The 22851-nt window shown below is 44.6% G+C and overlaps 1 protein-coding gene across 1 annotated transcript; it reads left to right on the forward strand.

Moving 5' to 3' along the window:
* Positions 1-6098: 6098 nt before the first annotated feature.
* Positions 6099-15675, forward strand: TMEM221 (transmembrane protein 221). Its single transcript, XM_070732463.1, has 3 exons — positions 6099-6487; positions 12057-12142; positions 15170-15675. Exons 1-3 carry the CDS (start codon positions 6210-6212, stop codon positions 15673-15675), a joined length of 870 nt encoding a protein of 289 aa, XP_070588564.1. The 5' UTR covers positions 6099-6209.
* The last annotated feature ends 7176 nt before the right edge of the window (positions 15676-22851 follow it).

A 22851-nucleotide genomic window follows, 5' to 3' on the forward strand; every position in this document is an offset into this window, starting at 1 on the left:
AAAATGTTGGGGGTTAGGGAATGATACTACGGAGTCTGGTAATGAGTTCCACGCTTCGACAACTCGATGACTAAAGTCGTATTTTTTACAGTCATGTTTGGAGCGGTTAATATTAAGCTTGAATCTGTTGTGTGCTCTTGTGTTGTTGTGGTTGAAGCTGAAGTAGTCTTTGATAGGCAGGACATTGCAGCATATGATCTTGTGGGCAATGGCCCTAAGTCACTTTCTTCAGTACTGTTGTAACTTTGAAGAGTCACTAAGCAAATTTATTTATTTATTTTTATTTATTTATTAATTAGATTTGTATGCCGCCCCTCTAACCTGTAAAATGTCTAAAGAAAGGCACAACAAGACTGTCATAGAATGTCCAGTTACAGAGAATACACATTGTACTCAAATTCCTAGCATAGCCAACTAAAACATGAATAAGATTGTGGTCTTCAGCTGCCACTTTGGTTCTGAAAGTGCTGGGTTTCCTGTTCTCTAGGTCAGCAATATCTATATTTATCCATTTTTTCCTTTCGCATTACTGCTCGAAGTTTGATAAGGAGAGCAAAAAAGGACAATGTATTTTTGTTTCATAAATAAATAAATGAAGAATTGGCCAACATGAAAATTAACTCGATTTAAGGGTATGTGATAAAATAGGAAGAGAAAGGCACAAGAATGAAGGGTGTGACTTTGTGTAGAAAGAAGCACTAGTAAAATGAAATTCATTGGTGAGGAGGAGGTTAGGTCATAAAGAGAGAATGAGTAAGATTCAAACTGCAGCTTCGAAAGGAAGAATTAGTCGGTCGAGACTGAGAAAACTGTGGTTGAGATGAAATTGCCGAGTTCTTCAGAAGAAAAGAAGTGAGAAGAACAACAGGAAATGCATGGAAACATGGAGAGAAAGATCAGCAGCGAGTAAATTGTGGTAGTGTAAACTTGATTCGGCTAGATTTATCATTTCCCTGATTTGCTATTGCATATAATACGTTCCAAGAAAGAAATGAATAAAATGCTAGCCAAAAAAACAGAGAATTGTGTATGTGTGCATGCACATATTATCAATGCCCTTTATTATCAACTACTATTAATCTTCTCAACATTTCCATCACCCATCTCCTCCCACAAATGACTGTAACTTTGCTGCTTTTTATTTTATTTATTTATTTTATTTATTTTTGTCTAATATACAATACATATGGAAGAGAATAGACATTAAGTAATATATATGAAGATAGAAAGTAAAAAAGAAGAGAAGTGGATGGGAGGGAGAGGATATATATGATATAAGAGATAAGGAGAGAATACATATGATATATATATATATATATAGATAGATAGATAGATAGATAGATAGATAGATAGATAGATAGATAAGGAGAGAATATGTATGATATTTAAGATAAGGGAAGACAATTGGACAGGGGACGATAGGCACACCAGTGCACTTATGTACGCCCCTTACTGGCCTCTTAGGAACCTGGAGAGGTCAATCGTGGAGAGTCTAAGGGAGAAATGTTGGGGGTTAGGGGTTGACACTATTGAGTCCGGTAATGAGTTCCACGCTTCGACAACTCGATTGTTAAAGTCATATTTTTTACAGTCAAGTTTGGAGCGGTTAATATTAAGTTTGAATCTGTTGAGTGCTCTTGTGCTGTTGCGGTTGAAGCTGAAGTAGTCGTTGACCGGAAGGACGTTGCAGCATATGATCTTGTGGGCAATACTTAAATCGTGTTTTAGGCGCCACAGTTCTAAGCTTTCTAGACCCAGGATAGTTAGTCTATTTTCGTAGGGTATTCTGTTTCGAGTGGAGGAGTGAAGGGCTCTTCTGGTGAAATATCTTTGGACATTTTCAAGAGTGTTGATGTCTGAAATGTGGTGTGGGTTCCAGATAGATGAGCTGTATTCGAGAATGGGTCTGGCATAGGTTTTGTAAGCTCTAGTCAGTAGTGTGAGATTGCCAGAGCAGAAGCTACGTAGGATCAGGTTAACAACTCTGGAAGCCTTTTTGGCGATATTGTTGCAGTGGGCTTTAGCTTGTATCCTTACAATTTATATTGACTGGTTCCTAATATGATTTGATTGCTTATTTGTATCTGGACTCTCATTAAGTATTGTACCTCAAGATTCTTGACAAATGCATATTTTATTTTATGTACGCTGAGAGCATCTGCACCAAAGACAAATTCCTTGTGTGTCCAATTACACTTGGCCAATAAAGAATTCTATTCTATTCTATTCTATTCTATTCTATTCTATTCTATTGAAGTACGTGACAATATTTATTCTCAGTAACTTTAAGATCTATGGAAATGCCTGGGAAATTCTGGGGGTTGAAGTCCACACATTAAGAAGTTTATTATTTTTATTTATTTATTTGTTTTGTCAAGTACATATTGGAGATAGGTAAGAATATAATAATATTCATACACATATTAGTAACAAGAAAAAAATAAGAAGAAACATTAGATAGAATAATATTCATAATCAAGGTCCTAATAAAAAAGAAAGAAAACACATTAAGGACAGGGCATGGAAGGCTCGCCCCTTACAGACCTCTTACGAATTGGGAGAGGTCAACAGTGGATAGTCTAAAGGTAAAGTTTTGGGGGTTAGGAGATGATTAATTTAATTTAATTTAATTTATTAGACTTGTATACCGCCTCTCTCCGAAGACTTGGAGCGGCTACAGTCAGGTAGTGAGTTCTATGCATCAGCTACTTGGTTACTGAAGTCGTATTTCCTGCAGTCAAGTTTGGAGCGGTTTACTTTAAGTTTGTATCTGTTGTGTGCTTGTGTGTTGTTGTTGTTGAAGCATAAGTAGTCGTTGACAGGAAGGGTGTTGTAGCAAATGATTTTGTGGGCTATGCTTAGGTGCTGTTTAAGGCGACGTAATTCTAAGCTTTCTAAACCTAGGATTGTAAGTCTACTTGCATAGAGTGTTCTGTTGTGAGTGGAGGAGTGGAGGGCTCTTCTGGTAAAGTATCTCTGGACTGGGCATGGATAGCCTAGAGAAAAGGAGGGACAGAGGGGACATGATAGCTGTGTACAGGTATACGAGGGGTTGCCACAGAGAGGAGGGGGTCACTCTATTCTCCAGAGCAGTGTTTTTCAACCAGTGTGCCATGGCACACTAGTGTGCCGCGAGACATGGTCAGGTGTGCCGCGAAGAAGGAAGCTCAGGTTCCGGTCTCGCAACTTTTTGCTGAGAGAGTGAGAGTGAGAAAGAGAGAGAGAGAGAAAGAGAGTGAGAGAAAGAAAGCAAGAGAGAAAGAAAAGAGAGAAAGCGAGAGAAAGCAAGAGTAAGAGAGAAAGAAGGCGAGAGAGAAAGAAAGCAAGAGAGAGAGAGAAAAGGAGAGGAAGGGAGAGAGAGAGAGAGAGAAATGAGCAAAAAGGGGAAGAAAAAAGAAATGAGAAAATGATTGAGACAGAGAATGAGAGGAAAGAGAGAGAAACAAAAGAGAGAGAGAGAAGTGACTCTTGATTTAAAGCATATGATAAAAAGCACCCAAAGAATAAGAGAGAGAAAAACCCAGCCCTCACCTGTTTTTATACACACACACATACACACAAGGGTGGGGAGGAGACAGGGATGGAAAAAGAGAGGAGAGTGTCTTAGGGTGTTATTTTGTGTCATTTTGGTTGGTGGTGTGCCCCAGGATTTTGTAAATGTAAAAAATGTGCCGCGGCTCAAAAAAGGTTGAAAATCACTGCTCCAGAGCACCAGAGGGCCGGACGATGAACAATGGCTGGAAGCTGACCAAGGAGAGATTCAACCTAGAAGTAAGGAAGAACTTCTTGATGGTGAGAGCGATCAACCAGTGGAACAACCTGCCTGCGGAGGTTGTGAACTCCCCAACTCTGGACATTTTCAAGAGGAGATTGGACTGTCACTTGGCTGGGGTGCTTTAGGATTCCTGCTCAGGCAGGGGGTTGGACTTGATGACCTGCATGATCCCTTTCAACTCTATCAATCAATCAATCAATCAATCAATCAATCAAAGTATCTTCTGGTAAAATTGCTGTGCTTATGAAACATAGGAAGTGCTCGATTTATGACCGGCCATTGGCAATCATTCAAAGTCATGACGCACCTCCTCAGAATTATTTATGGCTTGGGTTTGAAGTTATGACTGCTGTTTGTGCGCGTGCGCGCGTGTGTTTTCTTTTGGGGCATCTGGAAACCAGCCCACATTTTACAGCCCTTTGCAGCACCCCCACTGTCACACAGGATCACAATACAGTATAGGACTTTTTTTTTTCTTTTTTGGCCAGTCACCAGCATTTACTTCTGATTTCCAGCAAAAAAAAAAAACCCCATTGGAGAAAATATGTTTTAGCTAGCATAACTGGCTGGAGAATTCTGGAAGTTGAAGTCCACAAGACTTAAAAGTTGAAGCCCACAGATCTTAAGGGGACCCCTGGTGTAGGGACTCCTGCTTGGGGGTGGGTGAGCCCACTGCAACAACATTGCCAAAAAGGCTTTAAGAGTTGTTAACCTAATCCTCACAGCTTCTTCTCTGGCAATTTTGAACTACTAACAAGAGCTTACAAAACATTTGTCAGACCAATCCTAGAATACAGCTCGCCTGCATGGAACCCACATTGCATATCTGACATCAACACAATTGAGAGAGTCCAGAAATATTTCACAAGAAGAGTCCTTGATTCCTCTTCTCAAAACAAAATACCTTTCTCCACCAGACTTGAAATTCTTGGTTTAGACAATTTACAACTCTGTCGTCTCTGTTCCGACTTAATTATAGTTCATAAAATCATATACCAAAATGTCCTACCTGTTAACGACTACTACACCTTCAACTGCAACAACACACGAGCACGAAATCAATTCAAATTAAATGTCAACCGCTCCAAACTTGACTGCAAAAAATACGACTTCAGCAGCAGAGTAATCAACGCCTGGAATGCACTACCGGATTCTGTGGTTTCTACTCCTAATCCCAAAACCTTTAACCTTAGACTATCTACAATTGACCTCTCCTCCTTTCTAAGAGGTCTGTAAGGGGCGGGCATAAGCGCACCATTGTGCCTACCATCCCTGCCCTATTGTCTTTCTTTTGTTACTTTTTATAATTACTTATCTAATGTTTAATTTGTACAAAGTACCACCCTATAATTGTTTGACAAATAAATAAAATAAAATATCAGGGGTAGGCAAAGTTGGCTCTTCTATGACTTGTGGACTTCAACTCCCAGAATTCCTGAGCCAATCATGCTAGCTCAGGAATTCTGGGAGTTGAAGTCCACATGTCACAGAAGGGCCAACTTTGCTTTATTTTATTTTTTATTTATTCATTTGTCCAATACACAAATACATAGGAAGAAAAATAGACATGTAGTAATACTGTATATATAAGGGTAAAGTGAACTTAGAGGAGAGAATATATGAAAGAAAGAAAATATATATGATAAGTGAGAGAAAGGAAAGACAATTGGACAGGGGACGAAAGGCACACCAGTGCACTTATGTACGCCCCTTACTGGCCTCTTAGGAACCTGGAGAGGTCAATCGTGGAGAGTCTAAGGGAGAAATGTTGGGGGTTAGGGCTTGACACAATTGAGTCCGGCAATGAGTTCCACGCTTCGATAACTCGATTGTTGAAATCATATTTTTTACAGTCTAGTTTGGAACGGTTCGTATTAAGTTTGAATCTGTTGTGTGCTCTTGTGTTGTTGCGGTTGAAGCTGAAGTAGTCATTGACCGGTAGGACGTTGCAGCATATGATCTTGTGGGGAATACTCAAATTGTGTTTTAGGCACTGTAGTTCTAGGCTTTCTAGGCCCAGGATTGTTAGTCTATTTTCGTAGGATATTCTGTTTCGAGTGGAGGAGTGAAGGGCTCTTCTGGTGAAATATCTTTGGACATTTTCAAGGGTGTTGATGTCTTCCCTTGAAAGACATCAACCCTGGACTAGGTCCCTTCCAAAGCTTGTAATCTGTAAATAGCGGCGGAGGACGATGTCAGCGATGGGATCTAGGCTCTCAATTGGATCGGCGGTTGCGAGGATCTGGCGCGGCTTCAGCGGCGACAAAAGCCCCCCGCGGCCCCCTTCCCTCCGCCCAGCCACTTCACTTCGGCCGCGCCTCCTTCCTCCTTGGAAAGCGCCGCTTCGACGCAACTTCGGGGTGTGTGTGGAGAAAAGTTTTAGGCCGACCTGGTCCCCCGCGGTCCGGTCTTTCCCGGACCCGTTCCGCCCTCCATGCTCTCCCAATACGGACACCGCGCTTTGGGCGCGCTGCTGCTCTTGGGCACCGCCTCGGGCTTGGTGGCCGTGCTGGCTTCGATGCTGCTCTTCCAGATCGAAGGATTCGTCAGCCGCTTCCAGACCCCGTGGATCCTGAGACTGAGCCCCGTCTCGGCCGCCCTGGCTTCGCTGGGCTTGGTGCTGAGCCTGAGCTGCCTGCTCCTCAGCCTCCTGCACGGCTACTGCGGCGCCGAGCGGTGCGCGGCCTCGGGAGGCGCGCTGGGCAGCGAGAGGTGCGTATGCCAAGGGGGAGCCCCGAAGGCGACAGACAGAAGGTCCCCTGTGGCAGGGGTAGGCCAAGGTCGCGCTTCTATAACTTGTAGACTTCAACTCCCAGAATTCCTGAGCTAGCATGATTGGCTCAGGAATTCTGGGAGTTGAAGTCCACAAGTCATAGAAGAGCCACCTTGGCCTACCCCTGCCCTGGGGAAACGATGAGGGAAGGTGTCTCGGAGGGGAGGGGGCGCTGAGGAGGATGTAATATGGGTTAATGGTCTAAAAGCCGAGATGTACAATCATTAAGTGTTGTACCTCATAATTCTTGACAAATGTATCTTTTTCTTTTATGATCATATGCACCAAGACAAATTCCTTGTGTGTCCAATCACACTTGGCCAATAAAATTCTATTCTATTCTATTCTATTCTATTCTATTGTGGCCTGTGTTTGGCTGAGGGCATAATATACCTGTGGAAACCCTTCTGGTGCTCTGGAAAACAGCCTGACCCCCTCCTCTCTGTGGAAGCCCCTCAAGTATTGGAACACTGTTATAGTGCCAATTGTGAGCCAGTGATGCCCTTTCCTGGACCAGCAACCCCTATTCAGTCACCCATGCCGTAATCATTTCCAGTCTTGACTGTTGTAACTTGCTCTACATGGGGCTTCCCTTGAAGAGCATCCAGAAGCGCCAATTGGTGCAAAATGCAGCGGCTCACATGGTTTTGTGCAGACCCCAGTGTGGACATGTGTTACCTCTCCTGCAGGAGCTGCATTGGTTGCTGATTTGCTTCTGGGTGCACTTCAAGGTGCTGGTTGTCACCTTGAAATCCCTTCCTGGCTTGGGACCACGTTATCTGAAAGACCATCTCTTGCTGGTCACATCTACCCGACCCATCGGAGCAGGGAGGCAGGGAATGTTGCAGATCCTATCCCAGAGGGAGATACGCTTGGTGGGACCCAGAAGAAGGGCCTTCTCTGTGGCGGCTCCTCATTTCCCCACTCTAATTCTCTTCCAGAAGACACTGAAGACCTGGTTGTGCCAGCGGGCTTCAGGAACTCAGAGTGGGATGGAGCCTGTTAAGCGGCTCGTGTGATTGGCTGTCACTGGGGCGGGAGGTGGTTTTATTACATTAATTTATTTGATTTTTTAAAATTAGTTTTACTGTTTTTAATTTGGTTTTTATATTCTGTAAGCTGCCTTGAGTCGCCATAAGTGAATAGGTGGCAATATAAATTCAATCAAATCAAATCAAATCAATCAATATGATTGGCCTGTGGGTTGACTTGGTCATTTTCTTGCAGAAGTTTCTTTACCTGCCTAGAAATACTGATTTCTCATTCTTGACAGGTTTAAGATGTGTGGATTCTAATTCCCAGGATTCTGCAGTCCACAAGCTGGTTGGGGAATTCTGGGAATTGAAGTCCATGCATCTTAAAATGGCTGAAGTTGAGAAACACCACTATAGGGAATCGATCCAAAAGTGGACCAAATTAAGCAATGTCTGTTAGGATTAGGCCTCACCTGATATAATATCCCAATGCAGGAGGAATAATTGTAATGACTATTATAACGCAAAGAATGCTGAACCATTGTGAGTAATCAAAATATGCTACAACCTGGTTGGTTGATAAATATATAAAAATGTAAGATACCTTTGCATAGGTGTGATTGTAGTGGTTGTTGATTAGTTGTAGTATAGAAACATAGAAACTGTCTGACGGCAGAAAAATACCTCATGGTCCATCTAGTCTGCCCTTATACTATTTTCTGGATTTTATCTTAGAATACATATATGTTTATCCCAGGCATGTTTAAATTCAGTTACTGTGGATTTATCTACTACATCTGCTGGAAGTTTGTTCCAAGGATCTACTACTTTTTCAGTAAAATAATATTTTCTCATGTTGCTTTTGATCTTTCCCCCAACTAACTTCAGATTGTGTCCCCTTGTTCTTGTGTTCACTTTCCTATTAAAAACACTTCCCTCCTGGACCTTATTTAACCCTTTAATATATTTAAATGTTTCGATCATGTCCCCCCTTTTCCTTCTGTCCTCCAGACTATACAGATGGAGTTCATGAAGTCTTTCCTGATACGTTTTATGCTTAAGACCTTCCACCATTCTTGTAGCCCGTCTTTGGACCTGTTCAATTTTGTCAATATCTTTTTGTAGGTGAGGTCTCCAGAACTGAACACAGTATTCCAAATGTGGTCTCACCAGCATTCTATATAGCGGGATCATAATCTCCCTCTTCCTGCTTGTTATACCTCTAGCTATGCAGCCAAGCATCCTACTTGCTTTCCCTACCGCCTGACTTCACTGGACTGTAGTCTGAAGGACTGTAATAATTGTAATGACCATTATAACGCAAAGAATGCTGAACCATTGTGAGTCAACAAAATATGCTACAACACCTGATTGGTTGATAAATATATAAAAATGTAAGATATCTTTGCATAGGTGTGATTGTAGTGGTTGTTGGTTAGTTGTAGTATGGCTCGTGTATAGTGAGATAGAGTAAAGATAATAGTGTAAATAGATAATTTTTGCTACAAAGAAGTAAATATATTTTCTCAAGAGCTCCTGCTGCAGTGTGTTCATTTGAAGACTTCAGTTTCTTATACAGTATCTTGGTCTGTGGCTGGTTGGTTGGATTGGGTTACCTTCCAAAATTGTAGCTCCAACAATATCTTCTTGTGTTGCCTTTTGGGCTTGACATAATTTTTAAGTCTTTCTTTTGGCTTTGATTTTGATTGAGCTAAGCCACACAATGGCTGGGTTTACATCATACACTAAACCAGGGTTTAAAAAAAACCTCAGAGTGTTTGTGTTTACATTAAATCCTCTACCTAAACATAGGAACCCGAGTTGGGCTTACTATAATAGTCTGATTCACAAAACATGTTGAACTGCAATCCAGAGTTGGCTAGTGTAACTTGCACAAACCCCACAAAGGCTCTAGTGTGCTTGTTGCTAATATTTACATACTCCCAAGGTCGACAACATTTATTAAAACTGCAATAGAAACGCAGGGAAATATTTTTTGTACAAGTCTCCCATTCTAGAGTTTTGCTCCAGGCTCACATCAGCCTTGAGGCATTGATCAAGTTATTGTGCAAAGTGCAATAGACGCGACACACTTGCATGTGCCAGCCTTTATAAAGTGAAATTCCATTTTAATGAGAAATTTTGGAATACAGCCTGCTGGCACTCACTGTATTGATTATGCTTTCATCTCAGCTCCTCCGTGTTTCCTAAGTTGCTGTGGTGATTCCGAATGAGCAACGTCAAATGTTCTTTCTGGCTGCCACTTGATATCTCATCTCCCCCCTTGCCTTCCCTCTCTGCCCCATGATCCACATTAAATTCCTTTCCTTTCCCTCTCCCCTTCCTCTCTTAATAATTAATTTATAATAATAATTTATTACGGTAGATTTGTATGCCACCCCTTTCCGCAGACTCGGGGGGGCTCACAACAACCTTCCTTTTCCTTCCCTCTCCCTTGTTTCCTTCTTTCCTTTCCCTGTCCCTCCTTCTCATTTCCCCTTTCCTTTCCCTCTTCCCTTCCTCTCTTCCTTTTCCTTCCCCCTCCCTTCTTCTTTCCTTTGTCATTTTCCCTATCTTTCCTTCCTTTTTATTTCCCTCTCTCTCCTTCTCATTTCCCCTTTTCTTTCTCTCTTCCCTTCCTCTCTTCCTTTTCCTTCCCCCTCCCTTCTTTCCTTTCCCATTTCCCTCTTTCCTTCCTCCTTTTCCTTTCCCTGTCCCTCCTTCTCATTTCCCCTTTCCTTTCCCTCTTCCCTTCCTCTCTTCCTTTTCCTCCCCCCTCCCTTCTTTCCTTTCCCATTTCTCCTTTCCCTCTTTCCTTCCTCCTTTTCCTTTCCCTCTCCCTCCTTCTCATTTCCCCTTTCCCTTCCCTCTTCCATTCCTCTCTTCCTTTTCTTTCCCCCTCCCTTCTTTCCTTTCCCATTTCCCTTTCCTTCCTTCTTTTCATCTTCCTCTCCCTCCTTCTCATTTCCTTTCCTTTCCCTCTTCCCTTCCTCTCTTCCTTTTCCTCCCCCCTCCCTTCTTTCCTTTCCCATTTCCCTTTCCTTCCTTCTTTTCATCTTCCTCTCCCTCCTTCTCATTTCCTTTCCTTTCCCTCTTCCCTTCCTCTCTTCCTTTTCCTCCCCCTCCCTTCTTTCCTTCCTCCCTTTTCCTCTTCCCTTCCCCTCTCCTTTCTTCCCATCTTTCCTTTCCTCTTTCCTCTATGTCTGCCAAGGGGAGGGTGGTGGAATTCTTCCTGCAAATTGACAAAACAAGACTCAATGCTTCAAGGTGCTAGAAGACGGGCAGTGATCCCATCCTCTCCCACCTCCCAGGCCCTGGTCTTCAGACTCTTGGTGTGAAGATGGAAGTCTCAACTCTGCTCACCAACTGTTCCTTTCCCACCAAAGCTCCATATTCTTCTTCCCCCAGTAACTGCTTGAATTCCTGCATGTTGAAGGAAACTGCAACTGCTCCAACAAAACAACAGCTCTGGCCGGAGTAAGAGTTTAGAAGAGTTGTTTTATAAAAAAAACGGGCCAGGCATTAATAAAAAGCGATCTGTTTTTTGAGTTTGAGCTGACCCCCCCCCCCCCCCATTTCCCAAAACAAAGGAGCTATTTCACCCATGGATAGAGTTGATGGCTTTGTTCCTCAGATCTTGGTCAGCTTCCATATACTGTACAGTGTTCCCTCGATTTCCGTGGGGGATGCGTTCCGAGATCGCCCGCGAAAGTTGAATTTCCGCGAAGTAGGGATGCGGAAGTAAATACACCATTTTTGGCTATGGACAGTATCACAAGCCTTCCCTTAACACTTTAAACCCCTAAATTACCATTTCCCATTCCCTTAACAACCATTTACTCACCATTATTACTGGTACTCCCCATTGAATAAGGCACTTAGTGGTCCTGATATTTATAAACATAATTATTTATTAACAATAATTATTTTTTTTGTTATTTATTTGCAAAAATTATTACTTTGGCGATGACATATGATATGTCATCAGGTGGGAAAAAACGTGGTATAGGAAAAAAACCATGAAGTATTTTTTAATTAATACTTTTTGAAAAACCGTGGTATGGGCTATTTGTGAAGTTCGAACCTGTGAAAATCAAGGGAACATTGTATTGCTTTTTTTGTTGCGCTCTTCCCATTTTGCTGACGATGATCTAGTCTACAGGACAAGGAGTCCTTGACTTATGACCGCGATTGGAAACGGAAAGTCTGTTGCCAAGGAAGGTGGTGGTGGAGTGAGTTGCCCCCCAAAAATCTCCATTCCCACTCCACTCTGGGGCCAGCCAGAGATGGCATTTGCCGGTTCTCTGAAGTAGTTAAAATTTCCGCTACCGGTTCTCCAGAACCTGTAAGGACCTGCTGGATTTCACACCCGGTTGAACGGTCCCTAATGAAACTTGAGGACTGTTTGTGTTTTAGAGCAAAATGTAAGCTCATCAACATTACAGCAGCTTTCCACGTGAGATATTTGGAGCAGGGAATCTGTCTACTTTGCAGACAAAAATAATTTTTAAAAAATATTGTTTTTATGTCACAGAGGCGACTGGTTCCTGCTGCAGAGTCGAAAAGTGAGGCATGTAGCTGTTGGTGTGTTTTGCTGCGCTGTTTTAGCCTACCTAGCAGGTGAGTCGTTCCTCCCTTCCCTTTCTGTGCTTCCCTTGCTTGTCGAAGAAGTGTTCAAAAAGCGGTTTGAAAGTTACGTTTGAGTTAAGGAAATAAAATTTCCCATCCATATGATTTCTTGAGTATTGAGAACCATCCTTTAAAAAACAAATTAGACACAAAGGAAAGACATGGAGAGAAGCTTACAAAAGCATCCAATCTATTTTATGTTGTACTTATATCTGTGGCAGTGATGGCGAACTTATGGCATGGATGCCATAGGTGGCACGCAGAGCCATATCTGCTGGCACATGAGTCATCATCATAATCATTATTATTATTATTATTATTATTATTATTATTATTATTAATAATTAGATTTGTATGCCGCCCCTTTCCACAGACTCGGGGCGGCTCACAACAGTAGTAAAACAGTGTACAATAAACTAATATAATATCTAATAATCTAATCCCAGCGACCGGTTAGGTCCCACAGAGTTGGCCTTCTCCGGGTCCCGTCGACTAAGCAATGTCATTTGGCGGGACCCAGGAGAAGAGCCTTCTCTGTGGTGGCCCCGGCCCTCTGGAACCAGCTCACCCCAGATATCAGAGTAGCCCCCACCCTCCTTGCCTTTTGCAAGCTCCTTAAAACCCACCTCTGTCGTCAGGCATGGGGGAATTGAGATATTCCCTTCCCCCTAGGCTTATAGAATTGATACATGGTATGCTTGTATGTATGAGTGGTTCTTTAAATTGGGGTTTTTTAGATTATTTTTAATATTAGATTTGTTTACGTTGTCTTTTTATACTGTTGTTAGCCACCCTGAGTCTTCGGAGAGGGGCGGCATACAAATCTAATAAATAAATAAATAAATTTTTAAAAAATATTTTAAAAAACCATTAATTTAGAAACATACAACGCAAGCATACCATACATAAAACTATATAAGCCTGGGGGAGATGTCTCAATTCCCCCATGCCTGATGGCAGAGGTGGGTTTTAAGGAGTTTGCGAAAGGCAAGGAGGGTGGGGGCTACTCTGATATCTGGGGTGAGCTGGTTCCAGAGGGCCGGGGCCACCACAGAGAAGGCTCTTCCCCTGGGTCACGCAATTGCCCTAGCTCAGCTCCAATGTGCATGTGTGGGCCAACCAGATGATCTTTGGCTCGCGTAGAGGCTCTGGGAGGGCCTTTTTGGCTCCCAGAGAGCCTCCAGGGGGATGGGGGAGGGCATTTTTACCCTCCTTCGGCTCCAAACACAAGCCTAACTGGGCCCACCAGAAGTTGGGAAACGGGGCATTTCTGGCCTCCAGGGGTGGAAAGCTGTTTTCGCCCTGTCCAGGCATTGAATTATGGGTGTGGTCACTCATGCATGCACAATAGCGCATACCCATGCTCTTTCGGCACCCAAGGGAAAAAAAGGTTCACCATCCCTGATCTATGGTCTATCTCAGCGATGGCGAAACTTTTTTTGTTCAGGCGCCACTTGTGCAGGCAATAACGTGTGGGCCCGTGCTCACACCCATAATGCAATGCCCTCCCCTTGTGCATGCATGCATAACCCCCGTCCCACGCTTCCCACCATGCATGCAGGCCTCACTGAAGCCTCTGGACTTCCGCTAGGCCTGTTGGGCCTTTTTTAGCCCTCCATACCCTCCAGAGGCTTTCCTGAAGCCTGGGGAGAGCTACAGCTGCTTCCTCCCACTCCCCTGAAGGCCCAAAATCAGTTGGGCAGTGTGCACATGTGCGTTGGAGCTGACATAGGGCAACACCTCGCATGCCCTCAGATATGCCATAGGTTTTGCCATCACGGGTCTATGTTTTCATTCGAATCGTACTTTTTTAAAGAGTGTTTTATTATAAACTGCACAGTGTTCTGACATGGGGCTGCCCTTGAAGAGTGTTCGGAAACTTCAGATCGTGCAGAATGCGGCCACGAGAGCAATCATGGGCTTTCCTAGATATGCCCACATCTCTCCAACACTGCGCGGCCTGCACTGGCTGCCGATCAGTTTCCGGTCACAATTCAAAGTGCTGGTAATGACCTATAAAGCCCTTCATGGCATCGGACCAGAATACCTACGAGACTGCCTTCTGCCGCACGAATCCCAGCGGCCGATTAAGTCCCACAGAGTCGACCTTCTCATCTGGCGGGACCCGGGGGAAGAGCCTTCTCTGTGGCGGCCCCGGCCCTCTGGAATCAACTCCCCCTGGACATTCGAACTGTCCCTACCTTCCTCGCCTTCGGCAAAATGTTGAAGACACATCTCTGCCGCCAAGCGTGGGGGGATTAATCCCCCCTCTTTTTTGTTTGACCTCTGTATAATGATTAGTTGGACTGAATCTATATGACTGTGTAGACGATTGCTATGACAATGTATTTTTAAATTAGTTTTTTAACTTTTTAATATTGTATTTGTATTTGTACTGTATTATTGTTATGTTGTGAGCCACCCCGAGTCCTTGGACAGGGGCGGCATACAAATCTAATAAATTATTATTATTAATTATTATTGGGTGGTTTAATTTAAAATAAAGAAATTGCAATAAAGGACACACATAGTCCTCGACATACGACCCCAATGCAGGCCAAAATTGATATCGCTAAACATTTGTTAAATAGGCTTTGCCCCCTTCTACACCCTTTCTTGCCACAGCTGTTAAGTGAATTATGACAGTTGTTAAATTAGTAACATGGCTGTTAAGTGAATCTGGCTTCCCCATTTAATTTGCTCAGCAGGTGGTCACGGAAGCAGATCACATGACCTCAGGACACTGAGGCCGTCATAAATACGAACCAGTTGCCAAGTGTCCGAATCCTGCATTGAGCAGGGGGTTGGACCCGATGACCCTGGAGGTCCCTTCCAACTCTATGATTCTTTGAACCCTCTTCTGATGCTAATGGAGGGGACAATTGCGAGTCAGTGTGTTGAGGGACTCCAGTTCTTAGCGTCTTGCGTGAACGCACGAGTCACAAACTTGGTTAATACCCAATTCCTTGTTTTAAGCTTTGGTGGTGGCTAACAATTTCCCTCTCTGCCGCCCTCCAGCCCTCTTGATCTACGCGATGATGGCATTTGAGAGACCAACAGGAATTGCCTGTGCTTGTATCTTCTCCTCTGGGATCGTCGTTTTGATCATTACGGTGATCCACGCAATCGTCCGGGCATCCAGGCCTAGCCCAGGAGAATTGTCACACGATCTTTACGAGAACAACTCGGCCCAGAGCATCGAAACGCCAGCCGTCGTCCCGCCTCCCAGCGATGGTCCGAAAGTGACCTCTTCACAGTCGCGTCCGGAAATCCACCCGGAGCTTTCGTACCTGCCCTACGTGGAACAGAAGTCCCACCAAACCACCCCAGCGAGCAGCACCAATGTCACGTCCGTGGACAGTATTGCACCAACCCTGGAGAAAGAAGGCTGTAGTGTCCCCAGAATGCACCGGACACTTTCGGTGGAGTCCGGCCTTCTGTTGAGCCACGGGGTGAGGCAGGAAATGAGGAAAATCCTGTCTCACAAACCGGGGAGATCAGGCAAAGGTTCGACCTTGGTGTGAAATCTCAGAAAGCGGAGGGATTCCAACCTCCAGATCAGGAGTCTCCAACCTTGGCCACTTTTAAGACTTGTGGACTTCAATTCCCAGAATTCCACAGCCGGCTGAGGAACTCTAGGAGTTGAACTCCGGAAGTCTTAACGTTGCCAAGGTTGGAGACTCCTTCTTCAGATGGCTCTTGCTTGGAAAGAACAATTACTACCACGTTGCTCTAGCTCAGCTCCAACGTGCATGTGTGTGTGTGTGCTGGCCAGCTGATTTTTGGCTTGCACAGAGGCTCTGGGAGGGCGTTTTTGGCTTCCAGAGAGCCACCAGGGGGATGGGGGCAGTGAAGGGCTGCCAACATTTTTACTACCACACTGTGGGCATGGCTTCTGCAGGACACCCTGCATTTTCTTTCAACCACTTTCAGTGCAAATTGGGTGCTCTGGGGTGGAGCTCCATTTTTGCTACCCCACTACGTCCCCACTGGTCTGGGCAGAAGCCCACCCCTGGATGGGGGAGGGCGTTTTTACCCTCCCCCAGCTCCAGAGAAGCCATTGGAGCCTGGGGAGGGTGAGACACGAGCCTACTGGGCCCACCTGAAGTCGAGAAATAGGCCATTTCCAACCTCCAGAGCGCCTCGGGGGGGGGGGCAGGGAGAGCTGTTTTCGCCCTCCCCACGCATTGAATTATGAGTGTGGGCATTAGTACATGCACAATAGCACATGCCCACACTCTTTCGGCACCCGAGGAAGGAAAGGTTCGTCATCACCAGCTTAGAGAGAGCTGTCAAAGCACTATGAAGCAGTATATAAATCTAGATGCTATTGCATTTAACCATATATGTAGCTGGTCCTCACTATTTCCTCTAGTTAGAGTTAGTGAGACAGAGCTGGAAATCAGGTAAGACGGCAAGAGAAGCCCTGTTTTGTGCCATGCGCCCCCAAAATAAGACCTCCCCGAAAATAAGGCCAAGCGCTTATATCGGGGTTCAAAAAATTATAAGATACAGTGTTCCCTCGATTTCCGCGGGGGATGCGTTCCGAGACCACCTGCGAAAGTCAAATTTCCGCGAAGTAGAGATGCGGAAGTAAATACATCATTTTTGGCTATGGACAGTATCACAAGCCTTCCCTTAACACTTTAAACCCCTAAATTACCATTTCCCATTCCCTTAACAACCATTTACTCACCATTATTACTGGTACTCACCGTTGAATAAGACACTTAGTGATCCTGATATTTATAAACATAATTATTTATTAACAATAATTATTTTCTTTGTTATTTAATTGCAAAAATTATTAGTTTGGTGATGACGTATGACGTAATTGGGCGGGAAAAATCGTGGTATAGAAAAAAACCCGCGAAGTATTTTTTAATTAATACAGTGGTACCTCATCTTATGAACGTCTCTTCTAACGAACTTTTCAAGATACGAACCAGGTGTTTAAGATTTTTTTGCCTCTTCTTCCAAACTATTTTCACCGTAGGAACCCAAGCAGCTGCTGCTGGGATGAAGGGGTTTCTTTCCCCCTCCTTTTTTGTAGAAAGAAAAGGGAGGGGCTGCTTGGAGTAGGAAACATTTTGCAGAGAACAACGTGCTTGCAAAGGAACTGAAAGGGTGTCTTTTTAAGAAAGAAAAGGGAGGAGGGAGGGGCAGCTTGGGGGAGGAAAAATTTTGCAGAGAATAACGTGCCTGCAAAGGAACTGAAACGGTGTCTTTTGAAGAAAGAAAGGGGAGGAGGGAGGGGCAGCTTGGGGGAGGAAAAATTTTGCAGAGAATAACGTGCCTGCAAAGGAACTGAAACGGTGTCTTTTGAAGAAAGAAAAGGGAGGGGCTGCTTGGAGTAGGAAACATTTTGCAGAGAACAACGTGCTTGCAAAGGAACTGAAAGGGTGTCTTTTTAAGAAAGAAAGGGGAGGAGGGAGGGGCAGCTTGGGGGAGGAAAATTTTTGCAGAGAACAACGTGCCTGCAAAGGAACTGAAACGGTGTCTTTTGAAGAAAGAAAAGGGAGGGGCGCCCCCCTTGCCTTTCTTCCTTCCCACTCACCCTTTAGCCTAGCCTTGCTTCTTCCACCCGCCCCCTTTAGCTGCTCCTCCCTGCCCTCTGTTCGCCTCCCTTCTAAAGTTTGGGATTTTCCTGAAGGATTTGCACCCATTATTTGCTTTTACATTGATTCCTATGGGAAACATTGTTTCATCTTACGAACTTTTCACCTTACGAACCTCCTCCTGGAACCAATTAAGTTCGTATCATGAGGTACCACTGTATTTTTTAAAAAACCGTGGTATAGGCTATTCGCGAAGTTCAGACCCGCGAAAATTGAGGGAACATTGTAGTGTCTTATTTTGGGGGAAACAGAGGTGGGTTCCTGTCAGTTCAGACCAGTTCTATAGAACCGGTAGTGGGAATTCCCCACTCGCTTGCCGAACCGGCAGTGATGGCCAGCTGCACACTGCCCCGCCGAACCAGCTTCCTTGGCGGTGCCATAGGGGGCGCCATCTTGTTTTTTTGCTTCTGCACATGCACATTTTAGCACTGCGTGCATGTGCCCACGTGGCGCATGGGGAAGCGAATTGGCAGCAAAGTAAGCCAGAATCTGTTAGATGATAAGGGGTAAGCTGCGCTACTCCTACGTTGCAAAGGCTCTACAGAGGAAAACGTGGAAGTAGAAAATATCCAGCTAATAACCCAGGGATATGAGTAGTACTACATATAACCAGACCAGATAGCTTGAGTACATAATTATTTACATTTATCAAATATCGTAGTCGGTAACAATCCTAGTCATTCACAAATACATCAACCAATCTTATCAATGCACATAAAGGGGTGGACAAAAAACTGGAAACACCTTGCAGCTCTTCTGTGGAATCCAGATTTGTGAAGCTCCCTTCAAACAGTTTTTGTGGAAACTGGGTTCTGTACGTGTCTATTGATCTCTGCAGTGATTTTAGGAGCTGCAGTCTTGCGATCCGCTCTAACCATTCGCTTTAGAGTCCGACGGTCTCTCTCGGACAACTTCGACTTTCGACCAGACTTGTGCTTGGCTGAGGACGTTTTCCCTTCTCTTTCAAGAGCAGTCATTACTTTTGAGACATGACCTCTTGAAACGCCAAACATTCGGGCACTTTCTGTTACACTAGCGCCTGCCATTCAAGCACAACAATTTGGCCTCTTTGAAAGATTTGACAGGTCTGCCATTTCTAGAAGGTTATAACCAATTTCCTTAAATTTTTGTAAACAAAAAGGTAGTTTAGAAAAACATATCAAATAACAGAATTTAAAAAAAAACATTAAAATAAGTGAAGTTTTGATTGATTTGAACATGTTCAAACATTATGATGCCAAAAAGTCAAGTGTTTCCATTTTTTTGTCTATCCCCTGTACAAACCAATATTATTATTATTATTATTATTATTATTATTATTATTATTATTATTATTATTATTATTAATTAGATTTGTATGCCGCCCCTTTCCATAGACTCGGGGCGGCTCACAACAATAACAAAGACAATGTAACAAATCTAATAATTTAAAAAACACTAAAAACCCCATTATTAAAAGCAAGCATACACACAATCATACCATGTATAAACTATATAGGCTCGGGGGAGATATCTCAGTTCCCCCATGCCTGACGGCAGAGATGGGTCTTAAGAGCTTTACGAAAGGCAAGGAGGGTGGGGGCAGTTCTAATCTCCGGGGAGAGCTGGTTCCAGAGGGTCGGGGGCGCCACAGAGAAGGCTCTTCTCCTGGGTCCTGCCAAACGACATTGTTTAGTCGACGGGACCCAGAGAAGGCCAACTCTGTGGGACCAATATGAGAACACATAGTTCGTACTATACACAGTAGGTCTAAAAACAATTCTCCCACAAGAGAGATGCTGCTGGCTCCCTCTTACTGCATCACTAACTCTTAAAGTAACAATACACTAAGCCTTTTAAACATACATTGCTGGTTTGCTTTACATATTGTAACACCAACTAGTTATGCACATAGCATTGATAGAACCCACCCCCAGGAAACACAGTATCGCTTCATTGCTTCACATGCTTTCTCCTTCTCCTCTTTTTTTTTAAGACTTGTGGACTTCAACTCCTAGAATTCTCCAGCCAGAGGATTCTGGGAGTTGAAGTCCACAAGTCTTAAAGTTGGCAAGTTTGAAGACCTCTGATGTAAGCAAAATAATAATAGTAAATGAAATGTAATTTCAAACAGAATTTTCCACTTCCGGAGAGAGAAGATTGACACCTTTCCAGCCTCCACACCTTTCCAGCCTCGTGATAATGGCTGAAAAGCGTCATCTGGACTTACCCTGCAAAATCCCTGTAGGTAAAGCATCCTCAGAATAGTTCGAAAAAACTTCCCCTAACCCCAACACTAAAAAAACCCCCCAGTGAGTACACAGTATATATAATAAGAACTATATCTGAAGCTTAGCTCAAATTCCTTAGGCTGTTGCTGAAAACATAACCTTAACCCATAGTTCCAAATTCAGGCTAAGAGGTGGGATGGGCAGGGAGCTTATCATGAATATTTTGGACACTTCCCCCTTAGATTTGGAATGGGAGAGGGGAGGAATTTTCCTGTTAATTACATTCATCTGACTTCAGGGATTCTTACACTTTGGTGTGTTGTGATCCCCATTTCAAAAGGGTAAGAGAAGCGTCTCTGACTTTCATCCTTTGAGGTTGGAGGGGGCTCTGGAGACCATGAAAAGTTGATGGAGGGCGGGGTAGGTGCAATGAAGCAGAGGTGAGATTCACATTATTTACCTACCGGTTTGTCCAGCACCGGAAATTTGATCGTACGGAGGCGCTCTCGCAAGCGCCTCTCCTGCGTCTTCAACACATTTGTGTTGCACATTTCCACTTTTGTGTGCAGCTTCAAAACGTCCCTAAATAAGACGGCATAGCACCAATTTGCCCCAACTGCAGGTCACTACCACCAGTTCCCCCCCCCAAACAGGTTACTACCAGCAGTTCGTCCCACACGCAAGTCGCTACCACCAGTTCCCCCCCCCCAAACAGGTTACTACCAGCAGTTCGTCCCACACGCAGGTCGCTACCACCAGTTTCCCCCCACAAACAGGTTACTATCAGCAGTTCGTCCCACACGCAGGTCGCTACCACCAGTTTCCCCCCACAAACAGGTTACTACCAGCAGTTCGTCCCACACGCAGGTCGCTACCACCAGTTCCCCCCCCCCCCAAACAGGTTACTATCAGCAGTTCGTCCCACACACAGGTCGCTACCATCAGTTTCCCCCCACAAACAGGTTACTACCAGCAGTTCGTCCCACACGCAGGTCGCTACCACCAGTTTCCCCCCCACAAACAGGTTACTATCAGCAGTTCGTCCCACACGCAGGTCGCTACCACCAGTTTCCCCCCACAAACAGGTTACTACCAGCAGTTCGTCCCACACGCAGGTCGCTACCACCAGTTCGCCCCCCCCAAACAGGTTACTATCAGCAGTTCGTCCCACACACAGGTCGCTACCATCAGTTTCCCCCCCACAAACAGGTTACTATCAGCAGTTCGTCCCACACGCAGGTCGCTACCACCAGTTTCCCCCCACAAACAGGTTACTACCAGCAGTTCGTCCCACACGCAGGTCGCTACCACCAGTTCCCCCCCCCAACAGGTTACTACCAGCAGTTCGTCCCACACGCAGGTCGCTACCACCAGTTTCCCCCCCCCCAAACAGGTTACTATCAGCAGTTCATCCCACACGCAGGTCGCTACCACCAGTTTCCCCCCACAAACAGGTTACTATCAGCAGTTCGTCCCACACGCAGGTCGCTACCACCAGTTTCCCCCCACAAACAGGTTACTACCAGCAGTTCGTCCCACACGCAGGTCGCTACCACCAGTTTCCCCCCACAAACAGGTTACTATCAGCAGTTCGTCCCACACGCAGGTCGCTACCATCAGTTCCCCCCCCCCCCCCGCCACAAACAGGTTACTACCAGCAGTTCATCCCACACGCAGGTCGCTACCACCAATTCGCCCAAACCGATTGGAACCAGCTCAATACCACCTCTGAAATGAGGGCTGGCGAATTCTCTCCCTTCATACAGAACCAGACACCTGTTGGATTCAGCGAGAGAAGAGTAGTAGTGTGTAAAACAGAATGCCTGCTTTGAGCACACGGAGAGGGGAGGCATACAAATCTAATAAATAATAATAATAATAATAATAATAATAATAATAACAACAACAACAACAACAACAACACTAAGGCTGAAGTCAAATTTGGCGTGATGTTGGTTCCTGGAGCACAAGCGACTGGCTGCATTCCTAGTTAATATCTTTACCGTTCTGAATCTATGATATGTATTTATCTGTCAAGAAAACTAAATCCTCCACCTAAATAATTGAGCTTGAACTGGGAGGGTTGAATTTGATGGTTATAAAACAGTGGGAGCATTCAAGGGTTTCTCTCAATCTTCTTTATTAGGGTTGGCTAGGGCAGGGGTCCACTTAAATATAAGGTTGCAGGCAGGAGATGGCAAAATCTACCTTGACTGTGAGAATACAAGGAAAAGCACTTGGGGCATTTCGAAAGGGGAAAGAGAGGAGAAGATGGAGTAGGTAGAACTGGGAAAAGGAGGGGCAGCCGGTGAGAAGGCACAACACTTACTTTGCAAAAAAAAAAAGCCCTGGGTTTAAAATCTGAGATTTCCATATAGACATGGCACATTTGAGGCTCAGAAGAGGTGTGGCCAACTTGCCATCCATCATGAGCTACACCAGTGGTTCTCAACCTTTCTAATGCTGCAACCCCTTAATGCAGTTCCTCATGTTGTGGTGACCCCCAACCATAAGTCTAGCGCCAGTTCTCCCAACCAACCTTGAAGCTGATTGGCGGGAAGGTCAGAGGGTCACTCCCACTGTAAATGCCTGATTGGTTGGATTAGGTTCCAAGGCACCAGAATAGAAGCTATAGTTCCCAACACCATGGGAAACTTGTCTTTTTCCAGGGTCTTAGGCGACCCCTGTGAAATGGTTGTTTGACACCCAAAGGAGACCTGAGTCCCCCAGGTTGAGAACCACTGAGCTACACGGACCAACAGTTTGGCTCGATATAACGGCGTTCTGTCTATTGTCTCCCCACTCACTTCTTCCACCAAATCAAATCCTGTTTCATCCGGGCTTTTGTACAAGCACATGACACAACAACGAG

The sequence above is a fragment of the Erythrolamprus reginae genome, chromosome 1 (genome assembly GCF_031021105.1).
Source record: "Erythrolamprus reginae isolate rEryReg1 chromosome 1, rEryReg1.hap1, whole genome shotgun sequence".
In the NCBI taxonomy this organism is placed as follows: domain Eukaryota; kingdom Metazoa; phylum Chordata; class Lepidosauria; order Squamata; family Dipsadidae; genus Erythrolamprus; species Erythrolamprus reginae.

Excerpts from the sequence above, each read along its gene's own strand:
- TMEM221 (XM_070732463.1), top strand. The coding sequence starts at position 6,210 with ATGCTCTCCCAATACGGACACCGCGCTTTGGGCGCGCTGCTGCTCTTG. Across the intron at positions 6,488-12,056 it reads GGCGCGCTGGGCAGCGAGAG|AGGCGACTGGTTCCTGCTGC; the intron begins GTGCGTATGCCA and ends TTTATGTCACAG. Across the intron at positions 12,143-15,169 it reads TGTTTTAGCCTACCTAGCAG|CCCTCTTGATCTACGCGATG; the intron begins GTGAGTCGTTCC and ends GCCGCCCTCCAG.